We start from the raw sequence: 16,399 nt of genomic DNA, 5'->3' as shown, positions 1-16,399 counted from the left end.
ACATGGGATGAGTAACATTCTTATCCTCATTTTATAGATGAGGTACCTGAAGCTTAGGGAAGTCACCCATCCAAGGCCAGTAAATAACTTGCAAAGCCAGAATTTAAAACCAGACAGTTTTATTCTGTAGCCTATGTTCTTATACTATTATCCATTGTGCTAATATGTGTTACTTTTTTAAAAAATATTTTTAGTTGTAGATGGATACAATACCTTTATTTTATTTTATTTTTTTTTTTATGTGGTGCTGAGGATCAAACCCAGTTCCTCTCACACATGTCTGGCAAGCACTTTACCACTGAGCTACAACCCCAGCCCAAATATGCGTTACTTTTTATGTACATGCATTTGTATGTATGTTTTTTCTCTCTCTCACACATACACAAGGAGTTCTCAAACAAGGATAACATCTGACTAGACCTATAAATGAGCCAAGACCTCAGTTCTAAGTCCAGATCTTGTCATCCATGGCCTTTCTGAGTGATACTGAGCCCATCCTTTTGGTTTCATCTTTGATATGAAAGGGTTATATAATATAGTAGGTGGTCCCACTAAGTTTTAAAGTCCTTTGGCCCCAGAAAAATCCAGAAATTTCAATGATTAGTTTATTCTACCCTGTCTTGCTTATTTTGAATAGAAAACATTCACACAAAAAGGAAAACAGCAGAAATAAATTTGACCAATGTGGGTTAGATGCCCAGATAAGACCTAGTATGGGAACTCACTGAGTTCTGATGCTGCTTATAAGCCTCAGCTATAAAATGAAGGAGCTGGCTAAAGGCTTTATATATAAGGTAACTCAAAGCTCTGACACTCTGCTCCTATCATACTAAACATCACAGAGAAGTTAACATTGATATCCCTGGGGTGAAGAGAGGAGGAACTAAGGCAATCAGAACCACAAAGAAAATGAGAGCTCTGAGTTAGAGCTAAAGGGCAGGAAAATGCTGGATTCTCTCCAGTTCTTTCAGAGGCCAGACCTCTCCAGACCAACCCCCCACGTAGTTCCTGGCAGGGAGGCAAGTGCTTAAAGGTCAACTAAATTATTTGACATCAACACAGGGGATGCTTTGCAACAAGAGCAGTGTGTGGGAGCTGGAATCTATAGCACATGGTGCCTGTCTACAGGCTATCTTTCTCAGGACTGGGCACAGTCCTATTACTTGAGACCATAGGGCCAGACATGCCCACCCAGCCTCCAGAGAGGACAGCTCCTCATTCCAACAATGTGGAATGACTGTGGGCCAGGCACTATTTTAGGGTTCTGGGGAAGACAAAGACAAGCTCTCACCCTTGAGGATTCCAATCTGATGGGAAAAAGGAAGAACCATTCAGGGAGTGCCTACTATGTACTGAGTGCTTTGCATACATCATTTTATTCACTAAATCTAACACCCCTATTTTCTTTTTTCTTCCTTCCTTTTTAATTTTTATTTTATTTTAATTTTGAGACAGGGTCTTATTAAGTTGCTTAAGGACCTGCTAAATTGCTAAGACTGGCCCCAAACTAGAAATCCTCCTGTCTTAAACTCCTGAGTTGCTGGGATTACAGGCACGTGTCACTGGGCCTGTCTAACCCTGTTTTCTAATTGTGGAAACTGAGCCATAGAAAGCAGGAACAAGCTGGGTGTGGTGGTGCACACCTGTAATCTCAGTGACTTGGAATGCCTGAGGCAGGAGTATCACAAGTTTGTGGCCAATCTCAGCAATTTAGTGAGGCTTTGAGCAATTTAGTGTGACCCTGTCTCAAAATTAAAAAGGGCTGGGAATATAGCACAATGGCTCAGAAATGGTAAAGAAAGCACCCCTGGTTCAAACCCCAGTACAAAAAATAAAAGCAGGAACAAATACAAATCTGAATTCAAAATGTGTGTAACTATCAAGACACTAGGCTGCCTTCAAGCAATAATCTAAAAGCTATAATGAAGTTAACAACAAAATTAGGAATCGGGGCTGTAGCTGTAGCTCAATGGTAGAGTGCTTGCTTAGTACGTTTGAGACAACGGGTTTGATCCTCAGCACCACATAAAAATAAACAAATAAAAAAAAGGTATTGTGTCCACCTACAACTGATATATATGTATACACACACACACACACACACGTAAAAGTGGGAACCTATGGAGGCATCCTGTGATGTAAAAGAGCCAGTACCACCATTTGCACTAAAAACAACTCTTTTTTTAAAAAAAATATTTATTTTTCAGTTTTCGGTGGACACAACATCTTTATTTTATTTTTATGTAGCGCTGAGGATCGAACCCAGCACCCCGCACATGCGGGGCGAGCACGTTACTGCTTGAGCCACATCCCCAGCCATAAAAACAACTATTGAGACACTTGTAGAATCAGTAGTGCAGACATGGGAAAGTCATTCTTTCTGGGTCTCAGGTTCCTTTATTCATAAGGTGAGGGTGCTGGGAGCAATCCTGGGAAGGACTCCTCTCATCCTCCAACCCCACCTCTAACTGCTCATTTGTGGTTCTTCCACTTTAACTAGCTTCAGGGGTGTTCTTCTTTGGCACACTTCTCTCCCTGCCCCCCCTGACTGTCAGGAAAAATTCAAATTCTCAAGTCAGAAGCTTGTTTTTCTGTTTTCCAGTAAATAAAACAGAGCCTAGCCCATTGTATGCTGGTAAAGAAAGGAGGACAGCATACTTACCGGAAGCAAGAACTGTGCCAGGCTTCATTGACAGTCCTGTACAACCTCTGACTTGGAGCAACATGGTCCCCACAGCCGTGACACCTCCAGGCATCCTCACCTACACATAAAACCAAGAAGGTCAAAGGCCTGAAGTATCAGGAAACAAAGAGACAGGATTTCTACCATGCAGAATAGAGTGAGTTAACAGAATCTCATACTGAAAGGATTAAGCCAAGGTTCGGCTCAACATCCAGTTTCCTCTCCATAAGATCTCTCTGGTAGGGGTTGAGGCTGTAGCTCAGTGGTAAAGTCCTTCCCTCACATGTACAAGGCACTGTGTTCAATCCCCAGAACCACATAAAAATAAATAAAGATACTATGTGCTCATCTACAACTAAATAAATATATTTTTTAAAAAATCTCTCTGGAAAACACTTGGCAATTCTCAGCTCATTTCTTCAGGGACAAGAAACTCATGGCCTCAAACATAATTTCATAAAAATGGTTCTGACTGGAAAATGTAGCTCAGGGAAAGAGCATTTGCCTAGTCTTGTGTTTGATCCCCAACATCAAAAAAAAAAAAAGCAGCTCTGATTGCCAGGTGTAGTGATGCATAAGGATCACAAGTTTGAGGTCAGCCTCAGAAATTTAGCAAGACCTTGTCTCAAAATAAAAAATAAAAAGGGTTGAGGAGAAGCTGGTCGCAGTATCACATCCTATAATCCCAGTGGCTTGGAAGACTGAGACAGGAGGATGGCAAGTTCAAAGCCAGCCTCAGCAAAAGTGAGGTGCTAAGCAACTCAGTGAGACCCTGTTTCTAAATAAAATACAAAATAGGGCTGGGGATGTGGCTCAGTGGTCAAGTGCCCCTGAATTCAAGCCCCAGCACCAAAAAAAAAAAAAAAAAAAAGGTTGAGGATATAGCTCAGGGGTAGAGTGCTCTGTGTTCAATCCCAGTAAAACACACTCTCTCTCTCTCTCTCTCTGTACAAAAACAAAAACAGAATTTAAGCCTTCACTTACAGTTCTGAGTATAAGAAATGTGAGGGTCTCCCTGCTTTCAGTGTCAGCCTGTCTTATGACTATTCCTGGCTCATACCCAGAAACCATTCTGGGTTAAATATGTTATTGCCTTTTACTACTGCTCCAATTTTCTATCAATTAGTCGAAGAGTTTATTCATTCAACCAACAACACTGATCCTTCTGATAAAAAGCTCTATGTTAGAGACTGTTGGATAACATTGCCTCTGCTCCTCAAGCAGAAAATCTTTTGGAAAAAGACAAACTCTTCCACAATGTAACTTTTCACTTGGACATTATTTCAGAAGTAGAATTACTATTTAAGTTCATTGAAAGAAAAGTTTGGGTATAAAAAGAATAAACATGTAATAAACGTTTCTTATTTGCTAAGAACTGTCCTAAGTGCTTTCGTAGACCCAATCTCATTTAATCCTCAAAATAATCCTTCCTGTGTCACAAATAGTGTCATCCTTATTTAATGGATGGGAGAACCGATGTTCAAAGGGCGGGGGGGGGGGGCATGATGGGCCAAATAGCAGATCAAGCATTCAGACTTGTAGTTCTGGCTTATCTGAAAGCATCTGCTCTTTCCATTTCGCCATACTAACTCCTGTTCATTGGAAGAAGGGGCTAGGAAAGTCTCTGTAGAGAAAGTGAAAACATGAGCTGAGACTTGAAAGATGAAGAAGATTTACCAAAGGTTGAGAAAGGGTACCCCAGGGCTGTGTGGGCTAAGATCAGCATGGACAAAAAGCACAGGTAATCCATGTCCTTATGAAAGGGAGGTACCCCAAACAAAACACAATATTCTTGATGTAGCTCAGATACCAACTTTTTAAAATAAAGTGGGCAGCTGAGATCAAGCTGTGGTACCTGACTTGGCCCTAGAAAGAGGGACAAGGTTGTTACAAGACTCTCTTGTGCACTGTGCACTCTGTGTATGCAGCTTTGTTCACTTACAGTGACTCCAGACGGCCACAGGCACAATGACTGTCACTGAACCCTGTTTCACAGGCACAGGGACAATGAATAGACAAAGCATAGCTCTAGGCACTCCAAGACTGCTCAGCACCATTTGGGGGCAGTCAGTGTACAGACAGTTGTCCTCTTTGTAACCCAGAGCAGTTAAACAAGTTGGCAAATTTTAAAATCCACTCCTCTCCTTTAGTTCCTTAGTGATGGGACATATATATGCCCACCAGTAGTTCTTCCAAGATCTAAAACTCTGACTCTTAAGAGAGGACAAAACTTTCTGAGTGGCAGAATGGCAGTAGTTAGGGAGTACACCATCATTCTCAAAAATCCAGGGTAGAAAATCTGAAAGACTCACTTGAATCAGACTCAGGTCAGATTAGACACTGAGCAAGATGACTAATTAGTGAGAGATGTGTGTGTGTGTGTGTGTGTTTACACAAGGGCATGCACACAGTTCTGGGGCTTGAAGCCATGGATTCACAGGCACTAGGTGTTGGTAAAGATGGCGCCCAGAGTGCTTCTCTTCCGGGAGCTCAGGTCCATGACGCACTGAATGGCAAGCGAACCGTCACCTCTAATCCCTGTGAATGGCGTGAACTTTGAATGGCGCACCTCCAATCCCTGAAGTGGCACGAACTCTCGGCCAATGAAGAAGTAACAGCTGACTCACCTTGCTCCTCCTCATCCTGTGTTAAGCCCATAAATATCAACACCCTGTTCATGTTCGCTCTCTTACTCTTACTCTCTTTTACTCTCCCTCTCTCTCTTACTCTCCTGCCCTTCCTCTCTTCTCTCTCTCCCCCTCTTTCTTCTCTCTCTCTCTCTCTCTCCCTCTCCCCCCTTCTCTTCTGCGACTGGCCACTACAGTCCTGCTAATAAAATCTCGGACAGGTAATCGATTGTTTTGGCTTGTTGAGTTTACAGAGCTTTTCCACCATTCTTTACATTAGGCAAGTGCTCTACCATTAAGCTAGACCCCTAGCCCCAGTGAGAGGGCTGTTTCTTTTTCTTTCTTTCTTTTTTTTTTTTGTACTGGGATTGAACCTAGGGGTGCCTTACCACTGAGCTACACCCTTCTGCCTTAGCCCCCCAAGTCCCTGGGATTACTACGGTATGCTACCACACCCCACTATAAGGGTTTTTAATAACACTGCATCCAAATGAATCTTCTAAGTTCTGAAGTACCTTCTTGAAACATTTTAGAACCTTACATGGAAAGACTTTTCCAGTCAGTTTATGAGCATGTCTTACCCCACCCCCAGTAATCTCATTATCTTGGAGCCACACCTTGTTTCTCCTTTTAAAAATTTCAACCCAAAAGTAATAGTGTCTAAGCTGACCACCCACTTACTCAACAACTCAACATTTTGGCTCTGAATAACTTCTGACTGCTTCCAAAATGTAAAGAGGATCAGGACTTTCATTATGAGGATATTAAAGACAGCTTGTTGTTGCCACACCCTCTAGAGACTTCCCTGTTTTCTCTAGTCCTGAGAAACCTCAAAATCATTCAATCTACCCTTTATTTTATTACCTGTTCTGTATTAAGCACGAGGGACACAAAATCTAGATACCCCCCCTCACAGCCACCTGGTTCCACCTTATGCCTCTCTAGTCCGTCCCTGTTCCTTGCCCTGGTCCTACTGCAGATCTTTGGCTGCTTTTCCTTGTCTACTGTACAATATTAGTTGGCTCACTCAAGACTCCAAGTTATCTCAATTCCAGGTACTACTCCCCAATGTCTACAGAACAAAGGCTGGACTATTTAGCTTGGCACTACTGAATTCCATTCTATCTCACCTCTTAGAAAATGCAAACTTTCAGTTATCTCCACCACCACCCCCATTTTTCACTGGCTCCTTTTTATCAGTCAAATAAGCTCAAGTCTTTCCCATCAAAAACAATTCTGGACCCCATTTTCTTCTCTAGCTACCACCTTGACTTATCTGCTTCATAGCCACACCTATAAAAAGTTGTCTACATATCAATGCCCTCATTTCCTCATTTCCCACTTACTACACAATCTATTGCAATCTGGTTTCCACCCCCACCATTTCTCTGAAGCTGTCTCACCAAGGTCAACAGTAACTGCTTATTGCTAAATTCAATGGACATGCTTCAGTCATTCTTTCAACAAATATTTACTGTAGGCCAACTATGCATCTAACACTGTGTTGGGGGAAGAGCATCAAACAAGAGACAGATTAGACACAGAGCAAATATTAAACAATAATATAATTGGGGCAAGTGGAATGAAGGAGTTATCAAGTTCATAACTAGGAAAACAGGGCTGAGGCAAAATATTCCTTGAAGAACTAATTTCCAAACTGAGTTCTAAAAGATGAATATAAATTAACTGGGCAAAAAAGGGGAAGGGAAGGACAACACTGGACGGGTAGATGCAAAGACTCTGAGGCAGGAACAAAAAGCTCCTCACACTTCCAATAAAGATGGCTATAGTTACCTTGAAAGGACTAAGGGAACCACGTCTGGCCCCTGGCCTACTACAGTCCTTAAAGGAGTGAATAGCTCTCACAAGGTAAGCCCCCCCAAACCTTGACTTCTCATCATCCCTTACAAAGAAATGCTCTAGTTATATTTCATCTGTTTTGTATTACTGCCATACACATTAATGTTCTTGCACCCTGACATTCACACCTCAAGTTATTCATTATGTTTAGCATACTTTCCTCCATCTCTTGTCCTTAATTAGGTTTCTTCCTTGACTGTCCCCCAAAGACAGGCAGTATTTGTTCCATTTTGTCTACACCTGTTTTATATCATTTGTGTGTGTGTGTGTGTGTGTGTGTATTTGTGGTGCTGGGAATTGAACCCAGGGGTACTCTACCACTGAGTTACATCCCCAGGCCCTATTTTGAGACAGGGTCTCATTAAATTGCTGAGGCTGGTCTTGAACTTGTGATCTTCCTGCGCCAGGTTCCTAAGTCACTGGGATTACAGGTCTGTGCACAGTACCTGGCTTGTTTGTTCTTTAGTTACTGTATTTCACTGAATTACTTTTTTTTTAAGACTTTTTTTTTTTAGTTGTAGATGAGCACAATACCTTTATTATTTTATTTATTTATGTGGTGCTGAGGATCGAACCCAGTGCCCCACGCATGCAAGACAAGCGCTCTCCACTGAGTCACAACCCCAGCCCCATTGTTATATTTTTTTCATTTCAGAATTCGTTTATAACCTTTTATCACATAATTGTTGCATAGTATAATTCTGTTCATCATGCTACTTAAAAGAAAAAGGCTTGGTGCGGGGGTGCACACCTGTAATCCCAGTGACTCAGGAGGCTAAGGCAGAAAGACCACAAGTTCAAAACCAACCTCAGCAAGTAAGCAAGCCCTAAACAACCTAACCAGGCCTTTTCTCAAAAAATAAAAAGGGCTGGAAATGTGGCTCAGTGGTTAAGCGCCCCTGGGATCAATTCCTGATATATATATTAAAAAAAAAAAAGAAAGCCAAACAGAGCAGCAATGTATTCACCAGTAGCATATGGAGGCACATTTTTCTTCTCAAGCACTACAGTGAACCTAGAATTCTTAGTGCACACATGGTCACTATAAGCCGACTCGTGGTTTAGAGCAGTGCAATATACTAATAGTAAACACATCTTAAAGGAGTGGTGCTGAGGATGGCGCTGTCAGATAATGAAACCAATGATAGCAGTGTAGAATCTCTGGATGCCACAGATTAAATTTTATAAGTATACTTCACAACACTATAGTAAATTTTCTCAAGTATAATATTTCAACAATGCATAAATCAGTAACAACTAATGTGTTATCCTTTTGTTTTTTCAGACCAGAAAAGTGTTTGCTAAACTGCCATGAAGAAGTGATAATCAGTTTGGATTATTCAATTTTAATGCATATTCATAAGTATTCCATGCATCCTAATCTTATACCAAAGACAGTTTAGTAACAACTAATTTTTAAGTAATACTGGCACAATTTTTTTTGGGGGGGTGGGGGTTGCTGGGGATTGAACCCAGAGGTGCTTTACCACCAAGCTACATTCCCAGTCCTTTTATTTTGCAACAGGGTGTTACTAGGTTGCTGAGGGTCCAAGTTGCTAAGGCTGATCTTGAAGTTGCTATCCTCCTGCCTCAACCTCTAAGTCACTGGGATTATAGGTGTGTGCTACTGTGCCCAGCTACATTTTTTTTTTTAAAGAAAAAGCTTTGAATAATGGTTGCATTCCACTTTTTTTGCAAAAAAAAAAAAAAAAAAAACATAAAATCTGTGATGATTATATAGTGAAATAAGATATAGTTCACCCTGTATTTTTCTGTCTCTTTCAATCACCCTTGCTCAGCTTTTCTCCCTGACTCCCTCACTCCCAGTTCTAAGGGGCAAGACTTGCTGCTTCAACATCTTCTTATCTCCAGGGCCTAGGGTAGAGCTGGTACAGAACAGACACTCCTTAAAGGCAAATCCAATTGAAAGGTTATATACAACTGCAAGCTATGAAAGTAATTTCTAGTCAGATACAGTAGCATGCACCTACAGTCCCAGCAGGCAGAAGGCTGAGGCAGGAAGATCATTTGAGTCCAATGTGGGCCATATAGGGAACCCCTGTCTCAAAAAACAACAACAACAAAAGAAGTAATTTCCCAGATAATCTAGCCAGGTACAGTGGTACATGCCTGTAATCCCAGCAACTAGGGTGGCTGAGTAAAGAGGGGTGGCAAGTTCAAAGCTTGTTTCTCTGTTATGCATTCACATTGCTTATCTATTACAAAGTACCAGGGCAAGGAATATTCACCCAGAACCCTCAGCCTTCTTAGCTCAGACCTTTTTCAAGAGAAGTCTCTTAAAAAACAAACAAAAAGGGCTGGGACTGGGGCTCAGCAGCAAAGTATTTGCCTAGCATGTGTGAGGCACTGGGTTTGATTCTCAGCACCACATATAAATAAAGAAAATAAAGGGCCATTGACAACTAAAAAAATATTTAAAAACAATACTTTTGGCTTCTTGAGCTCCCTTACAATCATGAAAGTCAATAATCCTGATTCTCTTACAACCTCTATTCCAGGAAATGCAAGAGAAATATAATGGTGTGAAGTCTTAGGGATTTTCTGTGAAGTCCAATGAAAGACCAATCCAGAATTCAGTCTATGCAGGAAGTTCTTCCTCTAGAAAAGTACCCCATTCTACCAAGTTGTTCACCCTCTCCCTCTATAGTATTTACCTCTTATATTTGCAGACTTATCAACAGTTACTGATTGTTAGAGTCCAGAAAGGGAGCCCAATGAAATATCACAGCAGTCTCCAACAATAAGGGGTCTTTATTAGGTGTTTAATAAACAGCAAGTTGTTCCTTCAATTATTATTATAATGTGTTGCTTTTAAGAAGGGGGAAAGGAGCTGGGGCTGTAACTCAGTGGTATAGTGCTTTCCTGGCACATGTGAGGCAGTGAGTTTGATCCTCAGCACCACATATAAATAAATAAGTAAATAAAATAAACGTATTGTGTCCAAAAGTGGCATATACTGTAATATCAGAGACTAGGAGGTTGAAGCAGGAGGATCCCAAGTTTGAGGCCAGCCTCAGCAATTAAGCAGGACCCTGAAGAACTTAGTGAGACCTTGTCTCAAAACAAAAAAATGAAAAGGGCCAGGGATTTAGCTCATTGCAGAATGCCCCTTGGTTCAATCTCCAGTACAATAATAACAGTAGTAGTAGTAGTAGTAGTAGTAGTAGTAGTAGTAGTAGTGGGGGCTGGGGATATAGCTCAGTTGGTAGAGTGCTTGCCTCACCCTGAGTTCAATCTCCAGCACCACACACACACACACACACACACACACACACACACAAAAAGTGGTAAGTGTGCAACACAAACAACAACTGCCAGCTTTGTGAACTCACTAGGGTAGGCATTAGTAGGACAGGATGGTAAAGATGCAGAGCCTCGGGGCTGAGGTTGTGGCTCAGTGGTAGAGTGCTCTCCTCACACGTGAGAGACCCTGCGTTGCTTTTAAGAAGGGGGAAAGGAGCTGGGGCTTTAACTCAGTGGTATAGTGCTTTCCTCAGCACCACATAAAAATAAATAAACAAAATAAAGATATTGTGTCCATGTATAACTAAAAAAAATTTTAAAAAAAAAAGATGCAGAGCCTCTAAAATAATCTAATCTTAAGTTGGGCATTTAGTGCAGCTTAGCATCCCCAACCCTGGATTTGATCCCAGCACTACAAAAATTAAATAAATAAATCTAATCTAATATAGTCTTTCAGTATTTTGTTTTGTTTAAAGAAAAATGGGTTTGGAGAAGAAAGTTGCTTCACCATCACAAAGCTAGTGAAAGCTGATCTTGCAGCAACTCAGATCCATAGCCAGTTGTGTTTATATTATCCTTTGTAACCTCAGACAAGTTAAGACTTGTTGAAGACCCCACAGCAATTTGGTAGAAGGGTCAACTTGGTGCCCCAGCTCAGAGCCAGTACTTAACACTCACCTTTATCTTGGTCTAAACTGGGTTTCTACAAACTAGTCCTTTTCAGACATCAAAGTGGTAAGAAATTCTCAGGCACTGAGTGGTCCGAAGACCCTAATGCCTAGCCTGAACCAACACGTTCAGATCCTGTCCTTTCATTTGCGCAAATTTTTTAAAGCTTCTCATGTTTCAGCAGACAATGAGAACCAGGAACAAAACCCAGTCAATTCAGCAGAGCATAAAACAACAAGTGTGTTAACTGTTAGCCCCCTGAGAACTAGCAGGTCAGGTGCATAAATCCCACTTGTTTCAGGACAAAACAGGAAACAGAAGGGTAGGGCAGCAGCTCTGGTAAATAGCCAAAAGAAAAAGATCACATTTTAATCAAGTGACTACCAAAGAGGCTAAGAGAAATGGTTAACGATACTCTCTCCCCTATATCCCAAAGGGTTTTCATCCTCACTAGTTTACCAAATATTACTAAAGGGAGTGTCTCAGGAAAAATAATTAGATGATTTTTAAAGGAGCTTCTAAGTTTATTGGAACTTAGTTTTTTGTTTATAAAAGGAAGAATCAAATAGTTCCTTATAGTTCTGAGTCTGTGACACCAAACCAGGGGCCTTTCATTTTTCAGGTTAAGGCACAGACATGGGATTCTCAGAAGTTTCATTCTTGCTGTTTTCTTCTTCCCTTAACTCCTTAGTTTACCTGTTTTTTTTTTTCTTTCCTTAACTCTTTATTAGGAAAAAAAAAAACCAACTATGCAGAACTGGAGGTAAGAGCTGGGTTTGAAATCTGTGTCCTTTGCCTTAGATAATTTATCTACCCTCTCTGAACTTGTCTCCTAATCTTGAAAAAGAGGATAATACTACCTACCTTATGGGATTATACAGCAAATTAAAAAGAAATAATGTAATAGATGTGAAAACACCCCCTACAATGCTTGGCATTTGGTTGGACCAATCTGTGAATTATTCCTCTTCCTTCTTGCATGTATATCTAGGAGGTTAGCCAGGGAAAAGAATGAACGGAACAAACTAACTTCTGAAATCTGAAGGGAATATTTTCAAAACAAATCCACGAACCTTTTGTGTGTGTATGTGTGGTGGTAGGTGTACTAGGGATTGAACCCAGGGGTACTTTACCACCAAGCTACGTTCTCATCCCTTTTTATTTTTTATTTTGAAACAGGGTTTCACGAAGTTGTTGAGGTTGTCCTCAAACTTACGATCCTCCCATCTCAGCCTCCTGAGTTGCTAGGATAACACGCATGTACCACTGTACCCAGCCTGGCAACCTTCTTCTGTGTGTACATGTGCAAGGTACAGACTAGGCCGGGAACTACTGGGGCCCTGGTGAATATTTATCAGGCTTGAGGGACAAGGACATGTAGAGAAATGAAAAGTTAGAGTGGTGTCAGGAGAAGGGCAAACTCTATACTCAGAGAGACAAATGAGACAGAAGGTTTCTGTGTCTTTCAGGCTCCTACTTCTAACCATAAGCGGACTTTGCTAGGAATGAGTAGGCACTTTCTTATCTGGGGGAAGGCCTGCAAAGAATCTGTTTATCATAAAACTAGTTGCTCAATTCGTACATTCTCATATAGCATTTCTCTACCTGTTGTCCATGATTAAAAACTACTTTGAATCCTTACTATGTGCCAGATGATATTTTAAGCACTATTCAAGTATAAATTAATTGAATACAAAGATCCCATGAGATAAGGATTAGTAATATTAGTTAGACTCCAAAGTCTATGTCTTTACAGATTAAACTTTCTTTTCTGGGGATGAGGTTGTAGCTCAGTGGCAGAGTGCTCACTGAGCATGTGAGAGGCACTGGGTTCGATCCTCAGCACCACATAAAAAATAAACAAAACAAAGGTATTGTGTCCAGCTACAACTAAAAAATTTTTTTAAAAAACTTTCTTTTTTGATCAAACAAATTAAAAGTAGAAAGATCACACAAGGTGAGGGGTTCAATAAATACTTTAATATAAGCAGGCAATGGTTTCATGTTTTAGCCATTATTGGATATAAATTGGTAGATAAAAGAGTAATTCCTGCTACCATATAAGAAAGGCCAAGGGTAAGAAAGAAGATGGACTTGCATAAGACTACTATAGTTCTAGGTCCTCTCACTGAAATGCCAAAGTGATGCCTGGGGATGGGCCCTACCCCTCCCTAGTATGCCCCTTAAACCTAGCCCTCTCAAGTTTCCTTCCCAGATCAGAAGCCAGCCCTAAGCTGGGAATTAGCTCAGTGTCCAGAAGATCCAGAGAATTTACTATGAATATGGAAAGCCTAATAGAGCCCTTTGAGCTTTGAAATTTTATAGTTCTCTTGGATCATATTATGGTCCCTCCATCCTATACAGATCCGTCCAAGTTACCCTGCCCTGTCCATATCATGGGGCATCTCCTATGCTACCTTCTCTACTGCTACCACTAACAATGTACCTAAGGGTCCACTGTACCCATCTCCAGATTGGTACCCTAGGCCCACATCATGACTTCCTGAATAAACCTGTGGTGTCTAATGCAGACTGGAAAATTACACAGTCCTCAGCCTGGCATTAAACCCTCTACAGTGTGACTTTACCCACCCTTTCAGCCTTACGTTCTGCTTCCTACAACTCCCCCAACTCCTAATCCTTGACTCTATCACATATACCAATTCAAATGAGGAGGCTGAAACTTGACTACCTTTCATCCTACTCTTACAGTTTCTTTACTAAATTATCATCCCTCCCACTTTTTAAAACCTATTTGACTTCTCAGATTCATAGGGTTGGGGATATAGCATGTACTCAGAATAACTGAGGTACTGGGGAGTGAGGAAGGGAAGCAAAGAAGGAAGGAAAGAAAGAAAAAAAAGAGAACTATTCCCTAATTGAAATTGGAGCCACCCTGGATACCTTGCTATTCTTAAAAAATGTCAAGCATAAGGCGGGGTGTGATGGCGCATGCCTTGTAATCCAACCTACTCAGGAGGCCTAGGAAGGAGAAACCCAAATTCAAGGCCAGCTTCAGCTAACTCAGTGAGACCCTATCTTGAAAATAAATGAAAACGGGGCTGGGGTGGTAGCTCAGTGATAGAGCGCCTACCTCGCATGTGTGAGGCACTGGGTTTGATCCTCAGCACCACATAAAAATGAATAAATAAAGATATTGTGTTCATCTACAACTAAAAAAAATTTTAAATAAGTAAGTAAATAAATAAATAAATGGGTGAGGATACAGTTTAGTGGTACAGAACCGCTGGGCTCAATCTCTACTACTGTAAAAATATAAGCATCAAACATATTCTGTAACTACTTACTTTCCCCACCAGAGCACATATTCCATAGGAACTGGATCTGTTCCCAGCTGTATCTCCCAGGGCCAGAAGTGCTTGGCACCTAGTAGGTACTCAATATATATTTGTGGAATAAATATATTAACAGAATTCTCCCTCACTTTTGAAACTCAATAATGTTATCCCATACCGGCCTTACAATACCTTGTCTTGATTTGTCTGTTTTTTTTTTTTTTTAATTACTCTAACTCGACAGTGAATTTCTCAAAGGCAAAAACATATATTATACAATTTTCACAAATATTTATTAAGGGCATACTATGTGCCAGAATTCATGTCTCAAGCAGCACTGAACACAAGCAGCATAAAGAGCACTGGAGAAGACCTATATTAGTCCTGGCTCTACCATTAGTTGAGTGACCCCGGACAAGTCCATTTTCCCCACAGCTTCAGTTTCTTCAAATGTAAAACAAAGAGACTACAATATCTCAAAAGTCTCTCCTGGCTCTGGCATTTGTTAAAATTTATGAGGTAAAATTTGGCCTAACCCAGTCTGGTAGACATCACAGACACTCAGTAAATATTTGATTTCTTTGTTGTTGAGTCTTCTGTTACACAAGAGGAATCTAAGGTGTCTTGGAGCATAGTTTGAACAGAATAACAGGTAAAAATTTAAACCCCACTTCCTCTCTGACTCTCTAGGCAACCTCATTCTGCTGTTTGTAATATCAAGAAGATGAAGCACTAAACCTGAAGTTATATGAAGTTCAGGAAATATGAACTCTGATCATGTATTTGGCTTATGGAACTTTGAAAAGTAATTTCAGGGTCTTAGTCTCCTCACTCATAAAAAAGTCACTTTTTGGGCTAAGGCTATAGTTCAATGGTAGAATTCTTGCTTGGCATGTGTGAAGTCCTGAGGTTCAATTCCCAGCTCCTTCCCCAAAAAATTCATTTTGGACTTCTAGCTACTCAAAGACATCTTGTACAGTTTCATCTAAGGGGTGTTTCATGCTGTTCTGGCTGCCTGGAATGTTCTTGGCCCTTTCTTTTTCAGACTTTTACTTATCCTCAGGGGTCAGCATATACTTGCTTTTATTAAAGTTTTCCCTACTCACACCCCTAGGCCTTGATGTACCCTTTATTTAATTTAATTAATTTATGTTTTGGTATCAGGGACACTAAGACACTGAGCCATGGCCCAGACCTATGTTTTTTGTTTTTTTTTCCTTTGGAGCCACTGGGACTATAAGGCGTGTGCCACTGCTCCTGGCGCTGATGCACTTGTATAGAATTCATTTCAATTGTTTTTCTCAACTATTGTACTTATCTCAATTATTACCATAGTTATTTATTGTCCACTTCTAGGAATAGAAGTATTACAAAGACAAGGACTATATCCTTTCCATTCATCACCACATTCCTCGGCACTTAACCAAATGTATGCCAAAGAAGTATATAACAAATATTATTTGAATGAATAAAATAATATATAAACTGATACATAAAATCTCTAGACAGCCTTTTGATTCTCTCAGAGGAAATCTGATAAAGATACTATACTCAGGAACCAGGAGCAGTGGTGCATGACTGTAATCCTATCTACTTGAGAGGCTGAGGCAGGAGGACTGCAAGTTGGAGACCACCCTGAGCAATTTAGTGAGACCCTGTCTCAAAATTTAACAACAACAAAAAACAAACAAACAAAACCCCAAAGGCCTGGTGGGTGTAGCTCAGTGATAGAGCATCCCTGAGTTCAATCTGGAGGTGGGGAAAGACTGCTCTCACACACTGGGGGTAGTTCAGTGGTGGAGCATGTCTTGTATGAGCAAGGCCCTGGATTCAATCTCCAGCACCACAAAGCAACAACAAAAATTATTGTGCTCAAATCTTTTACAAGTTTCTGAGAATCAAAGTTCAAAATCAGGAACCTACATTACATAGTGGTTTTTTAAAAGTCACTGGAAATTATTTAAGCTGAAGAACTCTGGAAGATTTAAAAGAAAAAAAAA

General features: G+C 40.6%; 1 protein-coding gene across 9 annotated transcripts in view; it reads right to left on the bottom strand.

The window, feature by feature from the left end:
* Window positions 1-16,399, bottom strand: part of LOC107158475 (E3 ubiquitin-protein ligase RNF185) — a 110,755-nt gene that overhangs the window by 50,693 nt on the left and 43,663 nt on the right. For all 9 annotated transcript variants that reach the window (XR_007345667.1, XM_048798251.1, XM_048798255.1 and 6 more), the window contains one exon: window positions 2,663-2,762. Coding sequence is in view for 7 of the 9 variants with exons in the window: in XM_048798251.1 (XP_048654208.1) it covers window positions 2,663-2,762 (100 nt within the window). In the remaining 2 variants the exon portion in view is untranslated. The remainder of the gene's footprint in view (window positions 1-2,662; window positions 2,763-16,399) is intronic.

This window comes from Marmota marmota, unplaced genomic scaffold, assembly GCF_001458135.2.
Source record: "Marmota marmota marmota unplaced genomic scaffold, marMar, whole genome shotgun sequence".
NCBI lineage: Eukaryota > Metazoa > Chordata > Mammalia > Rodentia > Sciuridae > Marmota > Marmota marmota.
Note: the sequence above shows the minus strand (reverse complement) of the source record. Positions and strands in the feature narration are given on the sequence as shown.